General features: G+C 41.9%; 1 protein-coding gene across 3 annotated transcripts in view; it reads left to right on the top strand.

Moving 5' to 3' along the window:
* RPS6KC1 (ribosomal protein S6 kinase C1) overlaps nt 1-27,871 on the top strand; it is a 159,746-nt gene that overhangs the window by 109,990 nt on the left and 21,885 nt on the right. For all 3 annotated transcript variants that reach the window (XM_037027665.1, XM_037027663.1, XM_037027664.1), the window contains 4 exons: nt 7,032-7,079; nt 8,532-8,664; nt 18,380-19,954; nt 20,226-20,315. In XM_037027665.1, the coding sequence (XP_036883560.1) occupies nt 7,032-7,079; nt 8,532-8,664; nt 18,380-19,954; nt 20,226-20,315 (1,846 nt within the window). The remainder of the gene's footprint in view (nt 1-7,031; nt 7,080-8,531; nt 8,665-18,379; nt 19,955-20,225; nt 20,316-27,871) is intronic.

Below are 27,871 nucleotides of genomic sequence, written 5' to 3'. Positions count from 1 at the left end.
CTAGTCAAAGTCTCTCCTGGTTTCCAGGCCACTCGGCCAAAGGGAGCACGCCAAAGCTGCGTGGGCCTCTTTTACCAAAGCCGCACTCCACTGAAAGCGTGTCTTTCTTCTTCACCTGGCCACAGGGATCTTCATTCTGGCAAAACAGTGTGGCTCTCCCCCTCCCCTGGCCAAGGGGGGGGCGGTCCTCACTCTGCTAAAGCCACATGCCTCTCTCGCAGGCACTCTCTCCGAGAAGCAGCTTTCAATTCCAGCCTGGTTAGCCCCCACTCTGCTAAAGCCACATGGCTCTCAAGCAGGCCCTCTCTCAGAGAAGCAGCTCCCAATTCTGGCCTGGTTAGCCACTCCTCACTTCTCCCTGGCCCCAAAACTTGGCCACAGCTATTTAACATATCTATGAAACCAGTTAAAGGTTATAGATATGTTAAATGACCACTCCAGAGGTTAGCTGCAAAACTGTTGCTATGCAAAACAGCTCTCAATGGCCCTGCTCCATTCGTCCCTTCCCCCAACTGACACCTTGGGGGGGGGGGGAGTGAGGATATCTTAATATTTCCTCCAATATTCCTGTACACTTTGCGTTCTGGACACCATTCCAAATCTTTTCTGGGCCCCCCCCTTGGCTGCACCCTGTATCATGACCACCAGGCACGGGTGGGCTGCGTGGCACCACGAGAGAGAAGTGCCTTGCACAGCCTGTTCCTGCCGGTGCTCCCGCTGCCGCAGCTTCGGTGCACTGAACTCGGGGGCTTGGTGTCTTTTGCTTTTGCAGTTGCCAGAACATTGTTAGCCTTCTGATGCCAGAGAAAGAGACAGTTAGGAGAATGGTTGGTATTAAAGGTCATCTGTTCCTTGTTTTCTGGTAGTTGGACTTTTAAAAGAGGAATCTTGTGAGAATAAGGTATGTGATTAACAATGAATCGTTTTAGAAACACATTCTGAACACGATAAGCATGCAAAATGGGATGGGTTTTCAGTAAATGTAAATCACATTTGGTTATCATTTTGTGGTATTGGGGGTGAGCCAAGGTTTGTTGTTTTGTTTCTACAAAAAAAATACCATTGCCAGCTTCAGTCAGGCTGCCACGATCAGTTCAGTTACTAAGTCACTGGCATGGGTAAGTGTGAACTTTTTGGAAAGAGAGTACAAGGAAACGTGATCTTGTTCACCTGAAACTGTTGAGGAAAACTGCTCTGCAGCTGGGCTTGCGGTGTGTTTTCTCTGCCTCTCTTCTCTGGCGTGTTTGTGGATGCGTGGGTCCCTCGGCTGAAGTTCACGCACACTGCAGCTGGCAAACGTGAATAGCGCCGGGACACTGTTTTGGGGAAGGCTGTGTCTGTCCAGGACGACTCCCTGTGGGCTTCTCCGAAACATTTTTCTGACTTTCACAACTTGTTCTGGAGTCCTGTGAAGTGCCAGCACCAAAGTGATTGGTATTCATTCCCTCAAATTACCTAGGTGATCTTTCTTTTCAAAGGAACTGGAGCTGACGTCGTTTTTAGAGACGTACAGACTTGGACCGTCAGCAGTTGAGCATCTAAAGAGGTTCCAGAATGGTGACGCTCACCCTGGGGGGGGGGGGCCACACTTCTTTGCCCCAGTCCCAGTGTCTGTAGGGCAGTATCGCTTTCCTCCAGATGGGTCTTCTTCGTGTGACTAAAACGCATCATCATTTGCTGCTCCTCCTGGCCTTCCCCTGGCGGTTCCTAGTTAACCCTTAGGCCTTCCCTGCCCTGGGTAACAGAAAGACCCAGACGTGTAAGGAGCCGCAGCTTTCCCTACCACTCTTGTAAAGGAAGCGTGGGCAAGTCTCGTACTGGTGGAACCGAAGAGCAGACGAGGCTCATCCTTATGGGGTGAGTTGTCTGCTTTTTGGCCCCAGGGAGGACGTATTACTGTGGGTAATGAGGGAGTCATCTCTTCAGCTAGACCTTATGCTAATACAGTGCTGGTAAGTAAGTGTGAAAAATGAGAGGGAGAAATACATTAATTGTATTCTCTCAGTAAGGTATGCTAGCCAAGATAATGATTTCGTGACAGTTTTGGTTATAGTACTTGTTTTATGGTGAAATAAGAGATGGTTTTAGGAGCCTTTTATTAGAAAGACAATTGTATCAAATTAGTACCAAATTAGGTTTTTGTCTTTATAAAGGTGAGCAAACCCATGAGCAGTTTTTAAATTGATGTGTTCTAGTCTACAGATGAACAAATTCTATTTGAGGGTTAAAGAAGCTATTATTTTGTCCTTTAGGCCGACAGCTTCATTACAGATTGGCATTAAAAAAATGTTTGGCTCCTTATGATCTTTGTGCATGCAACTATCATATTAATGCGGCACCACAGTCCTGTTCATTAAGAAATGACTTTAAATGAGGTTGAAGCGTGTAGATTTGGAAAGATACAGATGTTAAATGCAGTCATTTCTCTTTGTATACAGCCGTATGGCTAATAATTTCCAAGTGGCTAAAGCCCTTGTTAGCAAGAGTGCTGGTGTGTTAAGAATGGCTCTATAAATAACTTTAAGAACTGAAGTTGAAGGTGCTTCTTTTAAAGACTATTGTTAACTAAACATTATTGCCAAACAGATGGAAAGCATTCACCAGCCTGATGTTTTTAGGCCTAATTACATTATCACCAGCCCTGTACGGCTCAGTTGAAGAGGTGTATCCAGAGGCCAATTTATAATCATTTAGCCAACACCTGTTTGGGAGAAATTGACAGTCAAAGGGCACATTTTAAAAAAATCACATATGTTCTTGTGTTTATGGCCTCGATGTGAACGTCGTCGAGCTGCAGACAAACTTGGTAGGAGAAGATGGTGAATGTAAACAAAGCAGCACTTCCCAGCGTGTTTATCGATCTTAATTTGGCCTTTTATCCGATCCACTTCGTGCTTCACGGCCAAGTGAGAGCGGCAGGGAGAATCACTTCCCGTTTGCGCACATGGAGTCTGTCTGTCAGGTCAGAGGCTTCTGGTGGAGAAAAGTTCTTTCCTTTGTAACAGTTTCCAAACCTTTTACATGGTGAAAACTTTGTGTTTCATAGATATATCTTATCAAAATAGGACTGGTGTTCTGGCGAGTGGCTTAAAGGAATCACAACTTAATATGAAAACAATGAGATCTAAGGAATCCTGCTTGCCTTCACAGACTCAGTGTTCACTGAGTACTTTTTTGCAGCGAGAGGACAGGGCCCCTGCACCCCCTTTTGCTCTCATGACAGGTGAATTTAACCATCAAGGTGCAGGTTCTCTGGATGTGTTCCCACGCCATGGCGGTTCACGATGGGTGGTGAGGGTAGGGCAAAGGGAAATTATGGGGGAAATAGAATGGGCCTGGGCTTTCTGAAAGTGGTTTGAACCTGTGATGCTCCCAGCTCTTTCCTTTCAGTGTTTGTCCTTCTTTGGGCATATTTCTCTATTCATATATGATTTATATGTATCGCCTCCATTTTCTTATCACCCATTATTAACCCAGAGGATTCTGGCTTTTATACTCTGGCTTTTTTTTGTCACTGCGTGACACAGTCTTAAAAGTTACTTATGGCCCTGGCTGGTGTAGCTCAGTGTTTGGGCATCATCCTGTGAACCAAAAGGTGCTGAGTTCAGTTCCCGGTCAGGGCGCACGCCTGGGCTGCGGGCTGGGCCCTGCTCTGGAGCACATGAGAGGCAACTGATCCATGTTTTTCTCCCTCTCTTCCCCTCTCACTAAAAATAAATAAACAAATAGTTTTTAAAAAAGAAAAAGGGGTTACCAATGGCTTCTTAACTGCCTTAGACAGTAATCCCTTCTCATTTTCTCATTCTTCCTGGCTTCTGTTTGGGGTTTTGTCATAGGTGATGACTCTTACTGCGAAGCACTTTCTTTCCTGACATCTGAACCACTGTTTTCTGGTTTTCTTCCTTTTGAACCGCTATATTTTTTGGTTTTCTTTGTACTTTTCTCACTATACATTTGGTGGTTGTTATCTATACACCTTCACTATTCCAACTATGGAGAATTTTCAAAATTGAGATATGAATAGTTTAGCAGTTAAAACAGGGAGAACCCTGGAGCCAGACTGACGGAGCTTAAATCTCACCTGTGCCAGTCTGTACTCACGAGCACAGGCAAGTCAGCAGGTTTACGTTTGGGTCCTTATTCGTGAAACCGGTTACAGTGCACCTGCCTCACTGGGCTGTTGGGATGCATCACGTAGGTTCCGTCTGTAGAACCCGGCACGGTGCCCGGCACAAAGTGAGAGTTTCAGTGGGCTGCTCTCCGGTCTCTGTCTGTTGCCGTCATGGAGAACGCGCAGAGAGAAATCTTTAGCTTCAGTGTATTTTCCGAGCTCCACTCCCGTATCGTCATCGACCTTCCACACTTTTATACCTGAATTTATTCACTCGGAACCTTGGCTGTGGGAGACTCACAGGTCAGAGGAAACACAGCGTCTGTCCCCTGTAGTTTATTGTTGCTATAACAAACCACCACAGACTTAGCAGCTGAAAACAGCCCGTTTAATTGTGTCACGTCGACGAGGTGTCTGACGTGGGTCACGTGGGGCTAAAGTCAAGGTTCTGTTAGGATTGCAGGTCGGCACCCCTTCCTGGAAGCTCTGGGGAAAAAGCCACTTTCATGCTCATTCAAGTTGCTGGCAGAATTATTATTATTTTCTTTTTGTGGTTGTAGGAGTCTTCCTTGCAGGCTGTCTGCCAAGGGCTGGCCTTTGCCCCTGGAAAACCTGTTCCTTCTCACGGTTGCTTTGAGCCCCCAGAGGCCTCTCTCCGTGCTTACACGTGGGCCTTATGTCAGAGCGAGCCGCCGCACAGCCCTGTCAGACCTTGGATCTTTGGGGTTTCCTCTTCCGCTTTATCATTTCTGCGCTTTCCACTTCTGGCTAGAGATCATTCTCTGCTTTGATAAAGGTTCATGTGATTTGATTGAGCCCACTCAGAGAATCCAGGATAAGCTGTTTTACGGTTTGTACCTTCATTACACCTGCACAGTCCTTTTTGCCAATAGTACGATACTCACAAGTTCTGGAGGTTAAGGTACAAACATTTTTGGCAACCATTATTCTGCCTCCAATGTGCCAGTAAAAGGCTGGAAATCTGATTGGGAGAGAGAAGTAAACATAAAACCAAACGGAAGGCTTAGGAATGTTATCGTAGAAATTGGTACTGTGTACAGTGTGAGAACAACGGAAAAAAGGCTGTTACTAAGAGACAGACGTTTGAGCTGAATATGGAAAGATGAGTGCTTGTTTGGCAAGTGGCGAGGGGAGCGTTTTGGGGAGAAGAAGCAATAATGGTGATAGCAATAGTGATAACTGGCTATGCCGAGCACTTTTACAGGGTTATCTCTCGCTGAAATGTTCACGTACGGAAGATACCGTCATTACCGGCCATTATAGTTGCTACAGCTGAAGCCATAATGTCTTCACAGTCAGAGTAGAAATGGTAAGATCATCTCGTTGGGTAGTTGGAAGGATTAACACTGATTCCACCTGGTCAAAGCCTAGCACACGGTAAACACTTAAACCTGGTAGGTGGGAGAGCAGAGGTGGGCAAGAGAAACGCTTAGGAGGCAGATCCGACTGTCTTGGGTGCTGGGTATGAAGGTCGGGGGCGGGGACTTCGGGGACTTTCGATTTGGGAGGCTGGTCTTTGGATGGTAGTAGTATTCAGTTTTAGAGGAGGAGGAACAGGGATTTATTTTGTTTGTAGTGGGGACAGGGCTTTGGAAAGAGGAAAGGGTGGGTTCAGGAGGTGTCTGCAGGAATATTCATTGAAATGAAATGGAGACCTCCTAAGTGGGCAGGCACGCAGAAGGGAGGCCAAAGATATGTCACTGTTACATCAAACTCGTCATTTCTAAAATGGAATTTACCATCTTCTTCTCAAACTGGTCTCCCATCTTAACTCCCCATGTTTTATTTTCCCAAGCTTGACAGTTTTTTCCATCCTTAACTTGCAGTTCTGTGGAGTTGGGGGAAAAAATCCCTCTTTCAGCGTTTGCAGGTTTCTGTGGTGTAAGTGTTCCTGTCATGGCCGTTTCAGGTGGGGGCCACTTTTGTGCCGAGGTGAATCGCCGCGGCAGGGACTGCATGGGCCCACAAAGCCAAGAGTGTTTACTGGCTGCATCTTTATAGAAAAATTTGCCACCCTCTGGTAATAATGTCTCCAAAAGAATAAAATATTAGTATGGTAGGGTAACTTCTTGTCTCTCTCTACTCCTGTCCATTAAGGTGGTGGGGGAGGGAGTGGGTTGAGGGGCCAATGCGTGAGACAACGAAGGGTCTTGAGATCATTGTTTGGACTTTGACCTTTTCTCTGAATGAGAGGAGTGACATCTGTTTAAAAAAGAACACCCTGGCTGCGATTTGAGAATAGATCAAGGGCAAGAGACGGAGGCAGAGGGGTCTGTGGGAGGCGAGTGCCGTAATCCAGGTGCATCTGTGTTTGGATTGGGGACACAGCTGTGGATGTGGTGAGGCAGGTTCGCCTTCTGGATGTATTTTGAAGATGGAGCCAACAGGATTTGCTGGTGGAAAAGGAGGCGGTAGGATGAGTCCGGGATTGGGAAGCAGTGCCTTAAGGACGCCTGACCCTGGAGCCTGAGTTACCGAGATCACATGAACGCAAGTGGCTGCATTAGGGACTTCGGGGAGAAACTTGAGAACTGAACAATTTCTGTAAAATATTATATGTTTTTCTTCTTAACTATACATGTTGAATGAGGGAAAATTCTTTCTCTAAAATAATTTTTTCTTTACTTTTCAGGAGTATATTTTAAAATAAATCTGGGAGACATAGTAATGTTTCTAAAATATGGCATTTTTAGAAAGGAAACCATAATAAACCTCCTTTCGATAAGACTATTTTCAATCCTGTGATTTGGTGCCTTAAAAAAATTTATTCAGAAATTAACAGTGTTGGTGGAGTCATTTCCAGCACTTCTCCCCAAGCCCTTAAAGTGTAGTTTTAAAAAGTTATGAGTTAATGTTTGATTGTATTATGAATAAATTATTACTCATGTTTTTTATGTAGGTTTTACTTGTAATGGACACAAGGACAGAACAGACATTCATTCTAAAAGTAAGTAGAATTAGTATGTTTAATGATCTTGAAATTTATTTCAAATTCTGCTTCCAAATTCTGAAAGCTTTAAATAGCTTCTTTCAAATTCTGAAAGAAACTATTTAAATTTTTTTTCTTGGGTGTTTGGATGTTCCTTTATGTTTGTGGTGACCTGTACTTTACTTTTCGTCCTTCCATCACAGTTGATAAAGACTCGGTAGCGTACATTTAAACAGTGTTGTAGGTAACGGACTGTATGGAGGAGGTGCATTGGAGACTCACCGCGCGGTGTTTAGATGGGTGGTGTGCAGTTTAAATGCATTTCTGACACCTTTTGTATGATTGTGGAGGCCACACACCACCTCACTCGTGATGGTAATTGCAGTACGTGAGTGCTGAAATTTTGCCTTCAAGTCTTTGTGTACAGTTGTTTGGGAAGCCATTCTACATTCCTGGCCCTCTTTCTGATCTCTCTTTTGACTCTCTGTGTAACTCAATTTGTAACTAAATGAATAAAGGAAACTCCTCAGATTTGAAACTGTATTTGAAGTGGATTGTGACAGTACATATTCTTAAGAAAACCCAGTTTAAGTATTCCAGCATTAGTATTAATCAATTTCAGATTAATTTTGTATTTCTTTTTTCTGATACTTTAAAACTTTTCTAAACAGATTTTATTTATGTTTAGAAAGAGGAGAGGATGGGACAAAGAGAGGCAGAGAAACTTCGGTTGGTTGCCTCTCGTGTGCACCCCTTCGGGGGATGGAACCTGTAACCCATGCACGTGTCCTGACCAGGACTCACCCAGTGACCCTGAGTTTTGCGGGGCGACGCCCAGCCAACTGAGCTGCCCTGGTCCAGGCTCTTCTTCTGATACTTTTATTCTATCAGTGTGGCTGTTGTGGGTCACATTGACGTACGCTGAAACAAACTTTTTATGAGTATACTTTATATATATGTGGCATTTCCCAGATTTTGAAACCAAGGTATGACAGCAGGGACTGTCATAAAAACTTGAAAGAGAAAGCTTGAAATAACATCTGTACTTTTTTGGAATACAATTTTAAAATTGCCTGTTCAATCTAGGAATACCTTTTGTGTTCCAGGAACTTGAATTGATCTCACAGTGTCCACTGCTTTAAAAATATACACATGTAAAATACAACTTAAGAAAAGGTCATAGAGAAATAACTGTGTGTCATCCTGATGACTTCGTTTGAGAGCATCTCTAATAAAAACACTGACCCACGTAATTGATTTTAATGGCAGCTTTGTGGCATCTTCCGTTCTCTGGATTCGCGCCAGATGCCATCCGCAGAGCCTCCAGGGACCGAGGGGCATAGAGCAGCAGATGAGTGGTTTTTCTGAAGCCCAGAGTGACTCGGAGAGATTAGTTTGGTTGATAAACACAGAGCACAGCAGGCTCCAAAGGCAGCTGAGGGTACAACTGACCTTTTTGTTCTCTGTCAGGGTCTCAGGAAAAGCAGTGAGTACAGCAGGAGCAGAAAGACCGTCATCCCCCGCTGCGTGCCCAACATGGTGTGCCTGCACAAGTACATCGTTTCCGAGGAGTCGGTGTTTCTTGTGCTGCAGCACGCGGAAGGTGGGTTGGCGCTTTCAATCGTCTGGAGCGAGGAATGTCACCTTCTTAGCTTTTCGGGGTTTAGGATGTCCTTCTGTCGTTACAAGAACGAGTAAACCATGTGAAACACATGTGAGAAACCGTGGCCTCATTCCTCTGCCTTCCCTCCCTCATTTGAGTTGGGAGGGGGAGTAGACACGCAGGTGAGCAGCAGATGTCGTTTGAACTGGAGCAACATCCTTGGATACACACAACTGCTCGCTTTCTCCTAGAATCGATCTGATGGGATGAGAACTTTCAGCTGAATGTGTGTTAGGAGAGCCGGGTTTCGTTTTACTGATTTTATTTTGTTCTCTTGTGCTCTGCTGAAAGGATACATTAATGTTAGATGACTAACATAAGAAACATATCCTGAGGAATTAATTAATTACCTCCCTTTTTAGAAGGCCTGGGTATTTGCCTGACAGTTGACATGACCCAGTTATTCTAAGCTGGGTTTTTACAAATGCAGCCATTGGCATCATATACGGGTACAGAGCAGGGACACACGACTCTGCCTTCAGACTATTTATGAAATTTCAGCTCTGAGCAGAGGGAACAGGTGGCAAAAGCACTATGTTTTGATTTTTTTTTTTTGCCTTTTAATGCCTGAATTTAAACAGTTTTTTAAAAAATTTAAAATGACTGAATACAGCACATAAATATAAATTTACATTATAAATACTGCCCTTTGGCTTGTAAGAGGTCTGCTTACAAATGTTGGAAAAAAATTAAATTTTCTGTATTTAATGGTGGTGTTATTATTTTCACATTACTGAGAATAATAGAGAACTATTGTACTTTACTAATAGGCATAGCATTTGAATTTAATGCATTTCCCAGGAAAATGAGTTGTTGCTTTGCAGAATTAGGTCTCTTATAACTAATGCAAGATTTTTGATGGCAATAAACTATTAATATTGTTTACTATGAAGTACAGCACAAGATAACTGCAGGTGGAGGGAAGACCTCCATCTGTGGTACTTAATGGGAAATTCAGAGGGGCCTCCATGGTCTCTCAGGTATTAAGAGAGTTAATTGCGTGTGTGAATTGGATAACTAATTCACCTTTGTTCAGACATTATAGACAGCTTTTATCGGAGGATACCAGTGCATTACAGACATTATTGAATTAGAGGTCATGTCATCTGATAGCGGAATACAGCCACCTCTGGTGTGGAACAAAAATAACTTGCGCAGTAATAATCCATAATAATTTAGAACAAGGTCAGTAGGATGAATGTAATTATAGTCAATATTCTATTACCCAGGGTGGATTATTCATGGTGGAGATGGTCTGCGGCAAATTTTCAATCCTGGTTTACCCCCGCTACTCACAGCTTCCCCTTCCTCCTCCTCCTTCTTCTCCGAGTCACAGTTCAGCTTTTCTTCTGCCGTCTTCTCACCTTCCCTCACTCTCCAAAGCCGACATTGCCACTGAATTTACGTCAACACTGTGGAAATATTCATAATCTGTCTTGAAGACGTAGACATAATGGCTTTTAAATCTTCCATGGTTTTAGATTACCTTTACCAAGTCTCTTTCCCTTCATTGTTGACCATGCCTCACTTAGAATAGTCCCATGACCATAGAATTTATGTTGGATTATTTACACTTTAAGGTGGGGAGCGTGTCTCTTTTTACTGGGTGTTAGGTGTCATTTAATTTTAAAGAAGATTTTGTAATACAAAGGTATTACATTATAGTGCATGTAGGGACTCTGGACTCATTTAACATTAAAGAGCTTTATGGAGGATGAACAAGACAGGGAAAGAGCCTGCCCCTTTGAGACTTGCATTCTTGTTCTGCAGAGTCAAACAGGAAAACAAACAGCAGGGGAATATCAGGTAATAACAGGGACCCTGCTGATCTTTGACAGTGAGAGAGATCTAATGGATAAGGACTGGGGGCCTGTTTTAGATTAGGCAGTCAAAGGAGTCCCCAACAGTGGCAGTTAAGAGTTCTGAGTGACAAAAGAAGTACCCTTTGGATGTAAGGGGATGGGTGCACATTCCAGTACAGGCATTAGAGTCAGAAATCAAGGCTGAAGCAAACTTGGAATGTTTGAGGCACAAGCCAGGAGGCCCCTTGGCTGGAGTGTAGTGGGTGAGGGCAGTAGTGGATGTGGGGCTGTTGGAGAAGCAGGCAGGAGACGTCTGTCAGAGTGAGGACTCTGGCTTCTGTTCAGGTGCATTGGGGAGCATGGGCCATTGCAAGCAGTGGCCAGGTCTGACTTACATTTAAAAACACTCTGGCTGTCGTATGGGGAATGGGTTATAGAGAGATAAGAATAGAAGTGGGGAGAAGGCTCATAAAATAGTCTTAGGCAAGAAGTGGTGACAGCATGGCCTTTTGGGACCTGTGATGGTATGAAGGTTGGGACAGAAGGATTGAGGGTAATTTCTTGAATTTGGCTTGAGTGATCAAGTGAGCTAGGTGACGGGCAGTGTGCTTTTACATGTTAGCAGTACTGCCTTTGTTACCTTTGTGAATTAGGAGGTTGTGAGTGTATCATATAAATGTCACTTTCCTATGCAGGATAACCTATTATTGAAAAAGTAAATGAGCAAATTTTTTTGCCATAATATGCATGTTTGAATATTTATTTGTGGTGTGAGCTTCCCTCTGCTTACAAAAAACTGTTCATGATTCACATGAGTCTCTTGACTCATTTTCTTTAATTCATCTGGTCAGAAATGTGTTGCGTGCTTACTGGGATACAGGCCTAGTTCTGTAGTGGATGAAGACTTCCCATGTGGAGCTGATATTATAGAGGCAAGACAGACAATCAACAAATGCGTAAGAGAATATATGTCAGACAGAGAAAACAGCAGAAAGGAGGAATGCCAGAAGGGTGAGGCAGTAGTTACTATTTTGTGTAGAGTGGTACCTTATTAGGAAGGCACGTGCGGCCAGTAACCTGAAGGAGGTGAGAGAGGGAACACGTGGGTACACGAAGGATCACTGTCCTGGTAAGAGCAGTGCGTAGGCCTGGAGGGGAGAGCGTACGTGGTGTACAGGAAGCAGCAAGGTTGCCGTGGCTGGAGCAGAACGGGGAGAGTGGTGGGCCGTGAGCCTGGAGAAGTGGGGAGGCGCGTGGGCAGATCCTGTGTGGTCTTGTGGGCCACTTTGAGAACTTGATTTTTATTCTGAATTGGTAGATAGTCACTGGGGGACGCTGAGCAGAGGAGTGACAAGATAGGGACCACTCTGGCTGCCTTGTGGAAGGTAGAATACAGGAGGGCAAAGGCAGAAGCAGAGCAGCTTGGAAGTTGTTGCCACAATCCAGGTGAAAATGAAGGGGTGTGGGCAGAGCGTTGGTGGGGGAGGTAGTGCGAAATGGTTACTAGATTCTGAGTGTATTTTGAAGATAGAACTGATGTGATTCTACCTGGCGTGACTCCAAGGCTTTGGCTCAACCGAAAGGACGGAGTGTCCGATCACTGAGTTGGGGCAGCTGTGGGCGAGGTCGGTGCAGAGGCAGCAGTCAGTTCAGTGTCGGACGTGTGAGTTTGAGGGGCTTGTGAAATCCAGGTGGTATCGAGTAGGATATACCAGACGAGATTTTAGGAGCGAGGTTTGAAATGCTTGTTTCCGTTCATGAATCTCATATTTTAACTCTGAGGAAGAAAAGGTGGAAAAATAATTGTATTGAGCAAAGGCCATGAGTATTTTTAAAACTTTGTAAGTTCCCAAGATTGTGGATTAAATCATATCCATCATGCACACCCTGCATTTAGCAGACTGCTTAGTACATGGAAGGGGCTCAGTGCGTGAGTACTGAGCAGTGAGTCAGAGAAAAGGTGAACGAGCAGGTTAGAAGAAAACGATCGGAAAGCCTCTGAATGTGGACACGCCACAAGGATGGGGAATGGGAAATAATTTCTCCGCAGGCTATTTGGGGCCCGAGGGGTGAAATGATTCTTTTTTTATTAACTTGTTTTAAAAATGTATAAGGCTAATAGATAAAGAAATGAATTTGAACTATGTAGAAGTATACAAAATAAATTAATATTCTCCCACCCTATTCACTGTAATGCCCAGTCTCATTCTCTAGAAACAGGGGGGAAATACTGTGTACATAAACACATACTCCCTGCCCGTCTGCTTTTAAAAAAACGAATAGATTTTAAACATTGTTTTGTAACTCACCACACTCCCCCATCTTAAAAGGAAAGCATCTTGGACCACTTTCCTTTTCAGTGTACACAGGTCTGCAGTGCAGTGCGGTGATTAAAAGCAATGACTCTGGAGCCTGGTTCACCATTTACTAGTTGTGTGACTTTGGACAAGTTAGGTAACCTTTTTGAGCCTCTGTTTCCTTATCTGGGAAGTAGGGGTGATAATTATCCCTACTCATAGAACTGATATGAGGATTATGTAGTTTATGTGTATAAAGTACTTAAAGCAGGGCCTGGCACTTGGTAAATAAGATGTAAATATTTGCAAATAATGCTCTCATTTTTTTAATAGATAGGAAGTATTTGGTTGTGCAGATTTACCATAATCTATGTAATTGAGTGTTAATTGGTGTTTAAATTGTTCTGGTGCTTTTACCCATGTATCTTTGTTTGTTGAGAAGTATTTATAGGCAAATTTCTTGAAGTAGAATTGCTGGGTCAAAAGATGATTTTGATCATTGGCCCAGTAATATTTTATTGCATATATTAATTAAAAATTTTGACTCTGGTCAAGTAAAATTAAAATTTTGTTTGCAGCCTTACAGAAAACCAATAGGTTAAAATATGAGAGTTTTTAAAAAGAGTTTTTATTAAACCTTATGTATTTCTATTTTCACAGCTTAAAGTAGCTAGTATCTACTATTTTATATGCTTTAATGGGTCTTAGGTATCATTGGTATTACTAAAGTATTAAAAAATTATAAATATGTTAATGTATTTTCTGTTTATATTTTGTGGTTTAGCCAAAATAGGTTTGTTTCTAAGGTTCATGTTTTTAATGTTACAAAAGTAAAACTGCCATTTGTGTAAAGTCTGTGTACTGGGCCTGATACTAATTCTATAGAAAATAAAACCTACTTGGCACAGACTCTGGCCTACAGTGTCTGAGGTGTTATGGATGAGACGAGACAAGTTCACATGGACTGCCGAGCCCTGTGGAGGAAAAGAGACTGCTTGGCCACTTTCTCTGGAGGAGAGCGCACCGACCCTTGCCTTGTTGGCTTTAATTTGCATGGGGATACAGGGAGTATATGGAAAGCTCATCAATCAGGCAGTAATGATCAAATAGATAACATTCAGAGAACTCTGAGGGCCTATTTTGAGTATGGGTCTAATAGCTAATGGGCCATAAAACTTGGGGGAAACAAACTCATTTCATGCTTGGACCCTTATCATTTATATTGAGGGCATTAGCAAAGCAGGTTTCACAGGACTTTATGCATTCGTTTTTAGGGCTGATCATCTTGAGGAACCTGCCCTTTCCAGCACAGGGCTGTACCCATCTCCGGCATTGTTTCAGGCTTAGGTCAGATAGGGCAACTAAGGCAGCCAAGAAATTAGGAGACTTCTTGCAGACACGATGAGGACTCAGGCTATGTCAAAGCCGAGGGACAAGGGTCCATCACTGCCTTTCTCCATAGCCCCCCAAGTCCTTCCCTGAGGGTCCCCTTGTGACCATGCCTGTTTTAGGTCATCCTTCCCTTGAGGAATCTTAACCTGGCGTTGGCTGCTACCCAGTCATGCACTGGGGGCCAGGCGGGGTGAAGTAAAGTGGGCAGAGGTGGTGCTTCTGCCGGGGCGGGGGTGGGGGGATAAGCTTTGTCTCCTCAGTGGCTTAGGGTCTTAAGGTCTCTCGCTCAGCCTTAGCCATGGGGGGTTACAGCTTCTGAAACCAGGTGGGGTGGTTCCCAACACCTACTCAGCTTTCGTGGGTGAGAAACTACGACAGGAATAATGTGTTCTTGTAGGTTAGGTGGTTTTCATGATTTTCTAATTAAAAAAAAGTATGTGATAGGACCAAAACATTTGTTTCTGTGGCTCCTTATTGAGCATTAAATTTAAGTGGGCATGTTACAAAGAATGGAGAAGAGCTAAAACAGTTTATTTCTTGCTTGAACATGCAGAAATTTTATAATTCAATTTGGGTACTTGTTTAGGCTAAGAACACGTTTCATGTGAACACATTTCACACGTCAGACACATTTAGAAATTTTACCTGATAATGGAAAGAATGGAAATTGAATAAGAAGGTACTTTGACCTATCAAATTGTTAAACTTGCTAATACCCAATAGAAGTGAGTTACTGTGGAGGTGGCACCGGCAGACACTGCTTATCGGGATAACCTTTCTGGAACGCAGTTTCACAACACAGGGTAGAAGCATAAAAATACTCATACTTCCTTTTTTTAAGATTTTATTTATTTATTTTTAGAGAGAGGGAGAAATATCAATGTGTGGTTGCCTCATGTGCCCCCAACTGGGGACCTGACTCAAAACCCAGGCATGTGCCCCGACTGGGAGTCGAACTAGTGACCCTTTGGTTCACAGGCCAGCGCTCACTCCACAGAGCTACACCAGCCAGGGCTGTATTTAAGATTTTTAACAATAGAATCATATATTTGTTTTAAAATAGGAAGACCGTATGACCAAAAACAATGCCATGAATGTTTATAGACCTTTTCCTTGAAAGGTTTTCAAAAACTTGGGTAAAAATTGTCATTTTATTAAATCCAGTTAATTAAATATTTATTTAATATCTATTATTCTATGTGCTCGACAGAATCCTCTCCCTGCAGTTACGCAGACTCTGCCATCTGGTAAAGGAGATAATAAAAGCATGAAAAGTATTACTAATATGAAATAGAATGCTGTAAATGTCACAAGAAGGAAGAAGTGATATAGAGGATTCAGAGATGATAGGAGTCGTATCCAGCAAGGGAGTATAAAAAATTGGTAAAAGGAAACAAATTCGGAAGGACCTTCAAGAATGAGTGGGATTTTGACAAGCAGATATTGGGGAACCTAATAGGAAAGAAACGTCCAGTGCTGGGTGTGGTGTGACAAAGCCTTGGCGTAGGTTATGTGTGCAGAAACCCAGTTCAGATGGACCATGTGGTGAGCTGAGGGGGAGGGCCAACTCGTGGGCTGGTACTTTGTTACTGAGCAGTTCAAATACCTTTTTTATGGGGCTGGTATGTCATTCAGTAGGTGGCAGGGATCGGGGTTCTTGAATAGAGAAATGACATCATAAGATCTGTGCTAAAATGAAGAATTAATCTAGTCGTAGTTCTAACATTATTCCAAGGAACCCAAGGGATGAAAAGAGGAGGAAGACTGTGAGAAACATTATGGGGAGGGAGGTCTTACAGGAGGACTTGGGAGATTGTTCGGTGAAGAAAGAACAAGGGAGAGAAAATAGTCCAGGTGTGGTCCAAAGCTTTTCTGCCAGAAGGGCTTGGAAGTCACAAAGAGGAAGTGATTTGGAGGGCAGAAATAAAAGAATTTAAGCATGTTGAATTTTAGATTTCAGCAGCTCATCCAGGTGGACCTGGCCTAGGAATGAGTGAAACATTTCTTAGAACTTGAGTTGGTACAGTTGGTCCTGTTTCCTGCTGGTCACCGGAGCATCGCAGCCATAGACATGGTCTACTTTATGTGGGTACACCTTGTTCTGGTGGGCTGTTGTCCGAGTTAACAAGTAGTGACTGAACACCAGCCATGCCGAGCACACTATATGAGAAATGTCTGTACAGAGAGTTTGAAAAGGCTTGGTTCTGTCCTCACAGTCGTCAGCATCGAGGAGAACCGGAAACAACGCGCCATTGGCTTGGATTGCATACGAGAACCCCAGCTTCAGGTTCCGGTGTTACTGTCAGTGTGCCGCGGCTGAGGCACTTGTGACAAGGGGGGTGTGGCTGTTGTCGAAAGGCGAAGAAAAGCTGGAATCAGTGCATAAGCTCCTTGTAGGAGTGAGTGTGTTTCAAAACCATATATGAATCTTCACACTTCCGTTTCAGTGTGGGGAAATAAGAAAAACTAAGTACAATCTAGTGAGGACAGAAAGTTAGCTAAGAAAAAATGAGAGGGGGGGTTAGATGCCATAATGCCCTACGCCCGATTATTATCCAAAGGAAAGAAGACTGTTGGCGAGATCCCTGGTGGAGGAAATGTGGGCTGCGGTAGGGTCAGCATTAGGACAGCTACTGTGTGTTGAGCTGTTGTCACTTTGTGCTGGGCACAGTACTGGGGGCTTTATGTACGCCCTGAATTCTTCTGCGTGGAGTGAAATGCGAAGTAGAAAAAGAATTTTGGATGTTTCCATTGACTTTTCTACTGACAGTGTAATGGACTGTCAGTGGTTATATTTAGTTACCCTTGGTATATGGTGCTTAATAACAACATTGAAAATGTACTGAAAAAAGTAGCCTTCACTATATTAATAGAAAGTTTTATTTTTAACACATTATTTCTTACCTTTGGAAGCTTCAGTTATATCTTCACAACATATGCTTCTGCAGTTACTGTTTTTTAAGATTTCTCTATCAAATTTAACTGCTCTTCTTGTAATGCTTTTTCTAGTCAGTAGAGTTTTGGTAGGTTTTTGATACTTATCATGGTTTATGTATTCAGAGATTCTAATGAGCAAAAGAGGTTTAGTTTTTGTTTTTTTTTTTTAAATTTTATTTATTTTTAGAGGGGAAGGGAAGGAGAGAGGGAGAGAAACATCAGTGTATGGTTGCCTCTGCCGGAAACACACAATGTACCGTGTGTCCCCTGCCAGGAACTGGCCTGCAACCCAGGCATGTGCCCTGACTGGGAATCAAACTGCGATCCTCTGGTTTGCAGGCCCGCGCTCAATCCACTGAGCTACACCAGCCAGGGCTAAAAGAGGTTTAGTTTTTAATGGCTAAAACAAAACAAGAAAAATCAGGTGAAATAAATACCTGGCAAATATTGCTAGTAAAACACTGGATTATTTTGTGTGTATTTGATTGCTGTGGGTTATGTGAAATTGATTTTTATGATTTTGGGTTTTATAGCTTTCTGATATATATCAGAATGCAAAATTAGAATTAATAGCTTGCCACATTAATGGCCACTCAATTAAGATTCCTCAGTTGCATTACTTGGGCTCATATAACACATGATATGTTTGGGGAGGGGAGACAATGGGGGAAATACTAATATGGCACTTACAATGGCATAATTATATACCTATGCCAAGTCTCCCCTCTGGTCCTGGGCTGGGCATTTTCAAAATGCAATAATATTGTTGATTTCCCCCCAGTGAAGAATACAATTTAAAGCAGCACTTATTTATGAATTTCCACTTGACCAAGGGACCATGCTGGAAAAAATTATTACATAAACAAGTCAGAACACAACCAGATGTTTCTAAGCTAAATCTTTTAAGTAGAAATTCATGTGTGATATTTCATATTAGTATTTGTTATAACCAATTTCTCTTCAAAGGAAGAAATAGGTTGTCCTTTCGGAAATAATTGATATTAGGAGCTATGCTCGAAACTGTACCCATCAGTTAGCAGTAACAAAAGACATTTTATTAAAGTGCTTGCCTTTCAGCATACTGGATATTTTAATGGATGGATATCAATGACTAGCTGTTAATCGATTATTAGACTACTTTTTTGCTTTTCTAATGGTTTCCATGAGTAACCAACCATTAATTTGGGGATGTTAATTATTATTTTTTTTGGCTATACTTATTCACAGGTGGCAAACTCTGGTCATACATCAGTAAATTCCTAAACAGAAGTCCCGAAGAAGGTTTTGACATCGAAGAAGTGGACAAATCTGCACTTAGTGAAGTTCACCTGCGACAGCCGACTTGCCGTCCTCAGGACAGCAGCAGCTTCGAGTCCAGAGGAAGTGACCGGGGAGCCATGCTGCAGGTCCTGCCTCTGGAGACGAGTCTGACTCAGAGCTCCCAAGACGGCAGCAACCCAGACGATGATGGCCAAGAGACCTCTCCAAAATGGCCCGATTCTGGCTCAAGTTCAGAGGAAGAATGTACTACTAGTTATTTAACATTATGCAATGAATATGGGCAAGAAAAGATTGAACCGGGGTCCTTGAGCGAGGAGCCTTTCGTGAAGAGCGAAGGAAACGGTGTTGGTACCGAAGCTGTCGAAGGCTTCCCGGCACCCCTTGCGGCTGACAGTGCCAGCCTCAGTGCTCAGCGGGTGGCTCCTGAGCTGAAACTCCTCCCTGCAAAGGACGGCCTGGGAGCAGTTAGTTCTCCAAGGACGTTCGATTCCCTCAGCAGATCTAAAGACAGCTGCATGGAGTTCTTTAGGATAGACAGTAAGGATAGCACCAGTGAACTCCTAGGACTTGATTTCGGAGAAAAAATATGTAGTCTAAAGTCAGAGCCTTTGAAACCAGTTTTTACACTTTCAGATGGAGACAGGAGTTTCAATATTAGTGAAAGCCGGGTTATAGCTCAGGACGCTATCAGCCGAGGCTCAGATGACTCTGTCCCAGTTATTTCTTTTAAAGATGCTGCTTTTGATGATGTCAGTGGTCCTGATGAAGGAAGGCCTGATCTTCTTGTGAACCTACCTGGTGAATTGGAGCCAACTAAAGATGGTGCAGCCGTGGGGCCTGCGAAGTTTACACAGACTAATATAGGCATCCTGGAAAGCAAACTCTTGGAAGCCCCCGATGTTTTATGCCTCAGGCTTAGTGCTGAACAGTGCCAAGCACAAGAAGAAAAAGGCTCGGAGGAATTGAGTGATCCCTCTAGTCTTCAATCCCATGGCGTAACAGAGAAACACTATGCCCAAGGGGATCTTGGGATGCTATTTGTAGCTGCTGTTGACCCCAGTAGTTCAGGAGACATGTCCTTGTTACGCAGCTCAGATCCGAACTTTCAGGGACTTGGAGTGGTTGCCTCGCCAGTGGCTGCAAACAGCCCAGCAGAAAGCTTATTCCCGGTTTCTGACCCACTCTCAGGTGCTAATGAATATGCAAACACAGACACTTTAAAAACTGAAGAAGTGTTGCTGTTTACAGATCAAACCGATGATTCGGTCGAAGAGGAAGCGACTTTATTTCGGAGAGACTCAGTGACTAAGGGAGCAAGTGGGTTAGCACCAGGAGACAAGGAGATACATCAGATTTTTGAGGACCTTGATAAAAAATTAGCACTGAACTCCAGGCTTTACATCCCAGAGGGCTGCATTCAGAGATGGGCAGCCGAAATGGTGGTAGCCCTTGACGCTTTACATAGAGAGGGAATTGTGTGCCGCGATTTGAACCCAAACAACATCTTATTGAATGATAGAGGTCAGGAACTTTTGCAAATGCATTTCTTTTTATTCGCTGTTGCTTCCAATTAACTGAGTAGGCGTTTTATCTTGTAATTAGTATCTTCATTTCCTATCTAGAGCTTCATTATCAGTGCAGCAAATTCACCCCCAGTAATAGCTTCTAGTACTTAATGATGCCATTATTCTTAATGATACTGTTTTTAGCTACAAAAGGAGTAATTACAGTTCACTTCTGCAGAAAATGGAAGAGAAAAATGTTTTGATTTCTCCTGTCGTTTTGTTTTTAGGACACATCCAGCTAACGTATTTCAGCAGGTGGAGTGAGGTTGAAGATTCCTGTGACAGCGACGCCATGGAGAGAATGTACTGTGCCCCAGGTCAGCGCTGTCTCCTACACCGCTTCCCTTGACAAAGTTACTCCGCCGTTCCCGTTGCTCTAGGGAAGTTGTGATTTTCACCAGCAGTTTACATATGTGTTGGGTTTGGTTATCTCTTTAATCCTTCAAAGAAGGAATCTGATGGGTGAAACCATTATGTAATTTATAGTTTTGTGTGTGTATTTGGTGTTGAATGGGTTTGTACTTCTTGTGGAAGGGTTGATGTCTTAGAGACATCTTAACTTCTGAGCCTGTAAAGACCAAAAACACCCTGAACCCTCTCTAAGTGGATGATTTTTATTAAGATGTGAGAAGCGATTGACTTAAAGGGTAAAATTTCTGAGGATAAAAATATAGATAAAGTATAGAATAAAAAAAAATACAAGGTTGTGATTTCACTGATGAGCCAACCTGGCATTTTAGAGCAGATTTAAAGTTTCTTTCTCTATATTTGAGAGATTTTAGGAAGCATGTTATTCTTTTAAAATAGCCTATTTTGCCAAGTACTTGATATAACAGGTTTCTCTTCCTCTTACTGTATTGTCTTTATTTATTTTTTTAATTGGAGATTCGCTTCCAGGCGTGTTAGATACTTTGTTGATAATTACAGGTCCCTTGAGCACAGGCATTGTGTTTGAGTTAGTTTCTCTTTGTCAGATAGGGCGGTGTTTGAATCCAAAGTTCCTCACCTTTTGCCTCACCTCTAGCCTCTGTGGGTGGCCAGAGTTTCTTCACTTTTCACCCCACTGGCTCTCAGAGAAAGTTCAAGCTGGTTATGTTGACGTGATCTGCTTAGTTGTTGATTGATGCAGTATTTAAGTGCTTACTAGCTAACCAGTGTATTACTGATGCTAACATTGTTTCCCTGCATAATGGGAAATTATTCTAATTAGGATGGAAAGAGCTATATTGTTTGTAGTTACACCCTTCATTGTTAAGAATGATTTCTGTATTGGGGAATAACAAAGTTTCTCAACTTGCAAAGCAAATATCCTAAAACTATTTTCTGAAAACAATGATTTGAATTTTCTTCATACTGTATAACTTTTTTTCTTTTTCTCCAAATTAGGGCTCTTTCGTTTTTTTCTCTCTTTTTTTGGTCTTCTGAGGGGCAATAGAACAGGATTACATTTTTCTTTCTCTCAGATAGTATTATGCTGTTTTTTGAAACCCCATTAGTGTGATAATGGGACCACAAAATTTTTTTTTCATAGTAAAATCATTTTGTTATGGTTGTCTGGTTCTTTCTTTTTTCTTTTAACTCCTTTTTTCTAACTTGATAAGAAATAACATTTGAGGTACCAGTATACATAGATACATGTGTTAATTATATTGAATTGGAGGTTTTAGAATCAAAATTAAATCTGGAGATTTTTTTCAAGTGAAACTCTATTAAATCCTGAAGTCAGATGCAGTATGAAACTTACATCGAAGCTAAACGTTTATGGAGCATTGTTTGGTGTTTGTATAATGAAAGTTTCTTCATTCCTTGGACTTAATCATTTGTTTTAGCAACAGGATAAAGTAAAGCCAGTAATGGCCTTAATTGAAAAGTAATGCTAGTGTCCTAATTTAAATGATAACTGACTCACTGCTTCCTGTTAGTGTGGCTACTTTCTTACTGGATACTATCTGTGTGTTGGCATTCCAGAGGATTATGTCTCTTCAGCTTCAAGTACAGTCCTGTTTACTGTAACATAGCATGTTGACCTTCTAAGAGTGTAAATATATGTGGAACGAAACCATATGCCATTCATCAATAGATATGTACTTTCAATTTTGTATACTGAAATACTGAATTTAATAACAGATCATTATCCAAGTTCTAATTTGAAAGCCTTTTCTCAGAAATCACAGTTCTTACAGTTGACCAGCAGGTGGCAGTCTACTATTAATGGATTTTTGCTCTCATCTTTCAGGTTGCCCTTCACTAACGTTCAAAAAAAAAAAAAAAGCTGTAGTCTGAAGAAGGGCTTTGTTTTAATTATTTGCATAAAAGAATTGTACCTTCAAGCTTTGTGAGTTGCGAAAGTGCCCGAGTATGGTGGCTTGCATTGAACAACGTGGAAAATCTCTTCGTTCCTTGGGCTTGATAATGTATCAGCAGGATAAAATAAAGCCAGTAATGGCCTTAACTGAAAAGTAATGCCAGTGTTCTAAATTAGATGATCTTAAACTCAGAGAGTTCCGGAACTCAGTTAAGTCTGCACTTCTGCCCACAATGCAAGGGAGTTGGAGCAAAATTTGTAAATTACTATGCACCTCACATGGGGGGCATAGAGTTCTTGGTCCTCTTTGGATCTCCTCTTAGAAGCATTAAGGGTTTTACTAATTCTTCTGCACCCCTGCCCTCCCATTTCCTAACTCTAACCTTAGTATTACTGTCCAAGTAACTCTGCAGTGCACTAAGCCACTGGTGTTTGGTTATAAAGTTGTCACAAGATGATGATGAGAACAATTCACTTCTGTGTAAACAGTGTGCAACCTCTACCCCAGCCACTCCTCCCCCTGGGAATCCTTATCATGTATTTGTCCTAAAAACATTATCCACCTGCCCTGTACTTTATATGATCTGTAATGTATCTTTTTATCTTGTGGATGATGTGCCTTTATATTTTGAGAAAATTTTCCAGTAACAAACTCGATTTGCATGGGCAGAACCTTGAGCAAATGCCAAACTAGCAGGGGGGCCATTATTTTGTTCTATAAATAAGTTTAAAAAAAGAAACACACACACACACTGAAACCTGTGAATCAACATGTTTTGGCCTAATTGAGGGGGAAAGCAAGAGAGAGAAATTTTGAAATGCAAATGATCACCTTCTGTTATTGAAGTATAGTTTCTGCCAACTTTCTGATCTTAGCATTTAAAAGTCATAGTCATTTCAACAATAGACTACCAAGGATGTCTGATATCGACAAGCTTCTGTAACAAAGTGAAGAGTGTTTTTTTTTAAAGTTGCCACTTCCTATATTAAAGAAAACACATCCAACAACAAAAAGACAAAAACCATGGAGCGTTCTCTGTCTACATCTGTGAAAAAGCCAGCAAATAAATGGCTGCAGCTGCGGGCCCATCAAGAGGGTCTTGAGAATACGAATTCATTGATCAAACCCAGCCCTGTTTTCAAAGTAGCAGCCCTTCCTTTCAGGTTCACTTTGTATCCTCAGAGTATCTACGACGATTCCCTCGAAAGATTTGATTTTACATAAACATCATTCATAGTAAATGGGTTCCTTTCATTCCAGAGAAACAGAACTGAGTTCAGGACGGGAACGAGCAAAGAAATAGTCCCCAGAGTAAGAACAGATTGTATAGCATGACAATGTAAGTAGAATAGTGTCTAGTTTCCGTATTGGGAGACTGTTAGATGCGGTATTAAGAGACTTTTAGACAGGTTCCCCTGCTTTTCTGTGTGAGAGACCACAGAATAAAAGCTGGAGTGATTGGTTGTCCTTCTCCGGAGGACTTCCTCGTGGTTACTCTGATTTTTTTTTTTGTTGTTTGCGCATGCTCGTGAGTGCACAGGGTTTGTGTGTTGTAGCATTAGAACTACTGCAACACCGAATGATTATTTGTCACAGCATTTTAAGTATAAAGGAAAAATTTTAGAGTAGTTTTCTTTTATTAGTTTACCAGTCTTAACCAATCATTAAAAAGCAGCTAGAAGCTAGAACCTATAATACTGAGCATATAAAATGCAAACAACTGTGTTTGAAAGTTTAATATGCAATCTGAATGAGTTGAATTGTTTATATGTTAGATCTTGTGCTAATAATATCACTTAAGTTTCCCACGCTAGTCTTAAGAAGTTGAGACAGTAAATCCTATCAGCGCGTGCCCTTCACCTTTAGTTTCCACCCCACTGTGAGTCTTTATCAATGCCCGAAATTTACACTGATATTTCTCCGTGAGTGCTTTCCAGACTTGAGAATTTATAGGTGAATCTGTGTGCCAATTGAAGAAGTCCAAAGTGCTCTTTACTGCGCCCCAATCTCCACGCTCCCAGATGTCAGAGGACAGCTTTGCTTCCTCTCCTAGGCGATTTCACACATGGAAACAGCTCACAGCTGACCTGGAAAGTGAAACGTAGAAAAGCCAGGCGAAAGCTGTCTGCAAAATTCAGTTAGGGGCGTGACATTTGTTCACCACCATTCTTTGCTGTTCCAGCCTGAATTTGTCAAATAGTCCATAAATATGTTTTTTTGAGAATAGTTTCCCTTGCCTTTCTCTGTAAACATGTTTTACACCCAATTTGTTGCTTTTAAGGCATGGTACTCTGTGTGCTAGTTACGTGTTTGATTATTAGATTTGGGAGTCACACCATGATGGTTTAAGATATCATGAGGCCATCATGAGTGTAAAGTTTGGAATATTGAGATAGACTTGGGTGTTGCTAAACCTTGATATTTGTCCCATATTGGCCGTTAGCTCATTGCACAGCCTTATTGTGCAAGTTTTTGGACTTTCTTGGCCTTACTTTACCAGTAATTTAACAAATTTGTGAGTGCAAAAAAGATCACAGATGTCAAATCATCTAATTCCTTTCTTACATGAAATTTGGTCAAAATTCAAGTCCATCTGATTAGGCAAGGACTTTTTCCCCCAAAAATAAATACTGATTTTTTTGTTTAACATTAGTAGGGTTAAGAGAATTATCTGACATGTGGACTTTATACGTATATATTTTTACTCATAGAGTATGTACATAAAGAATATATTGTGGAAATGGGAGATTTATGGAAAATATTTAGAGGGAAAATGCCAAGGCAATTTTTTTTGAGTAGGGTGAAATTTGAATGCCAAGATTCTCAGCAAACAAAATTGTTTGCAGGAGATTCATTTAAATCTGAGAATTTGGGGTCCTGGGTAACTTCATCAAGCACGAAGAGTCTAAATTTAGGCATGCAAAATTGATAGAGAAAGCAAACAAATATAGGTGTATATTTTGGAATAATAATAATATAACCAGGAAATATGTCAGTATCCCTGGTGTAGTCTTTTTCCCTCCACAAAGGAGAAAGAAGAAAAAGACAAGAGGGAGCTTTAGAAACAATTTTAAAAGAATAAAATATTTGTGGTTAATATTTAAACATTATGTTTCAAACAGTAACTCTTTGATTTACCCTTAAGCAGAACTTCAACAGTGGCTCTCATGTATGTAGTAAATGTTTTAATGTTTTCCTTGAACGATTAGCAAGTACTTTTAATCTTTTGCCTTCATTTGCTATTGTCATAAAAACGAAATCTTTATCTTCGAGAGAGAACCAGTTAACTTTTCGAGGTTGTGATAGAATAGTGCGGATTTTATACTAAGACTTTCCTGATGCAGTCCCTGTATATTCAAGGAGCCTGTGCCGTGTTAATATAGTAGTATAGACAAAAGGAGCTTCAAGTCAAGTCTCACGTTGTCCAGGCAAAACTCTTCTGATGGAAAGAAGATTAAAGGGTTGCTTTATAGACGTTTGAGGTTCTAGGACCTTGGGACCCACCCCCAGGTAGAATGTGCCCCGGGGCCCTCAAAACCGCCCTGATATGATGGACCAGTCACCCTCACCTCTGGGTGAAGGTCACTCTGTATGGAGATAGACCCATTCTGAAATCATGCTTCTCATCTGGCCAGAATGTAATCGGTCTCCAGTGGTGGGAATGAGACAGTGATAGCAAAGTGTTCAGTCTCTGTTATTTGGCACCTTAGTAACAAACAAACACATTAGCCCTGCTCAAGAAAAGGGATTCTTCAGCTGTTGGAAGTAGAGAATTTATAAGAGTGAAAGAATTGATACTGTATTTCACCTCTTCTGTGTGAAAACATCACCTCTGTACATTTCATAATGCCACCTCATATTGGAGAATGGGAGGTTTACCTCAAGTTTTAAATTAGTAAACGGAGGTTAATTCCAATCTCTTATTAACTTCAGACATTTTTCTTTATGTTCTTGAACAGTTTTTCTTGTTTGTTTAAAAGAGGAGCAAGAGACTAGATACTTATAGTTTTAAGCTATAGGTGCAGTGTATTGCCTCTTAATTTACAGGTCACACTTGGGGCAACAATTCAGTTAATTGGTCTCATTACTTTGACCAAATCATCAGTTTCTCTACCACGTAAAATCTGGTTATTTCGAATCTCCATGAAGCGACCAGGGCTTACTCCTCCTAAGCCGTTGTTCACAAATACGTCTTTCAAATCAATGCTTTAAGATGCTAAGATTTAAAAAAAAAGGATGATAAAGCAAGTCAAATTCCTGAAGTTCCTTTCGTATCAGTGCACGTGCCCGACACAGCAGCAGAGCCGCAGAGAGGGGAAAGCGTGCCCGTCCTTCCCACCATGTTCACTTAGCCTTTTTCTCATCCATCAACTTGAATGGCAGTGGTGGGTAACACTGTGACACCTGGTGGCTGTTCGAAATGGCCTTGTTGTGGTACGAGCAGTGGGAAATGGAACATGCTCTTGGGCTTTTTTTCCTATTAGAAATGTCAGGTGAGAGAGTAAGCAAGATTGTGTAGGGCTCAGAATTTTAACCAGTCAATCAGAAGTCATAAGGCAGTTCTTATTTTATCTTACGAGAAAACGGTTTGCTAATGACACCTGTAAACGCCACTGAACAAGTAATTCTTGACTGTGGAGTGCTGAATCAAGTTAAGGAGTTTTGACTCAAGCTCAGAACATGGTGGCCAGGTCACCCCGACAATAAGAGCTGGGTGGTGGGAGAGAGCAGAATTCGGTGTTTTGTCAACTTGGCCTGGGTTAGCCGATGGCTGTGTGTACTTACATGCAGCTCCCCACGTGTAACATAACAGGCCCAGGGGTTCAGGTAATTGAATTACCTGCAAACCGGCTGAGTTAATGTGGTGGCATCAGGAAGCAAAGGCTAGAGCCTGGGATGAGCCAAGAAATCCGGAAAGGTGGGCCCAGCATCACACCCCTCCCATCACTGTGTGGCCACCTGGGGAGCAGAGCCCCAGGTGTGTAGACTCCTCTGGGCAGACTGCTGGCTTCTGTCCTTGGCCTTGTCTGGACGACACTTGAACGAACTCCAGTAACGTGATCCAGGCAACTTCTAAACAGTTCACAGACCTTCCTTGACAAACATGGCATTTGAGTGATCAGTTCAGTATAATGTTGAGAACGTTATGGAATGCAGGAATGATAGTTGTGAAGCCAGCATTTTCTAAAACAGGAATTAGGAAAAAAGGAGGAAAATGCTCATTTGGAAGGATAGGGTATGAGATGCAAGTTCCAGGCTCTAATTAGTCTCTCACCCTGAGAATTAAGATCTGCTGCCTGGAGACATTGTGAGACCTTAGGCAAGGGAATGTCTTCTGTCCAGAATACCTCATTTCAAGCACACAGTCTTGAAACAGTTGTGCACCGACAGACTTCTGAACTTTAACAATTTAGGTTATAGGCGTTAGAAGAACAAGTCAAACCTGGAGTTAAAATGAAATTTTATTCTTATAGTTGGTGCGGCTTTTAGTTTTTTGCTTTCAGTTGAAAGATAGTGTCTTGTTTATGGAAACTTAAAAAAAAGTTGTTTCTAAAATAATACCTTGG

The sequence above is a fragment of the Sturnira hondurensis genome, unplaced genomic scaffold, assembly GCF_014824575.4.
Source record: "Sturnira hondurensis isolate 20B ecotype Veracruz unplaced genomic scaffold, ASM1482457v3 Scaffold0019216, whole genome shotgun sequence".
Classification (NCBI taxonomy): domain Eukaryota; kingdom Metazoa; phylum Chordata; class Mammalia; order Chiroptera; family Phyllostomidae; genus Sturnira; species Sturnira hondurensis.
The sequence above is the reverse complement of the archived record's forward strand: the minus strand, read 5'-3'. Positions and strand labels throughout refer to the sequence as shown.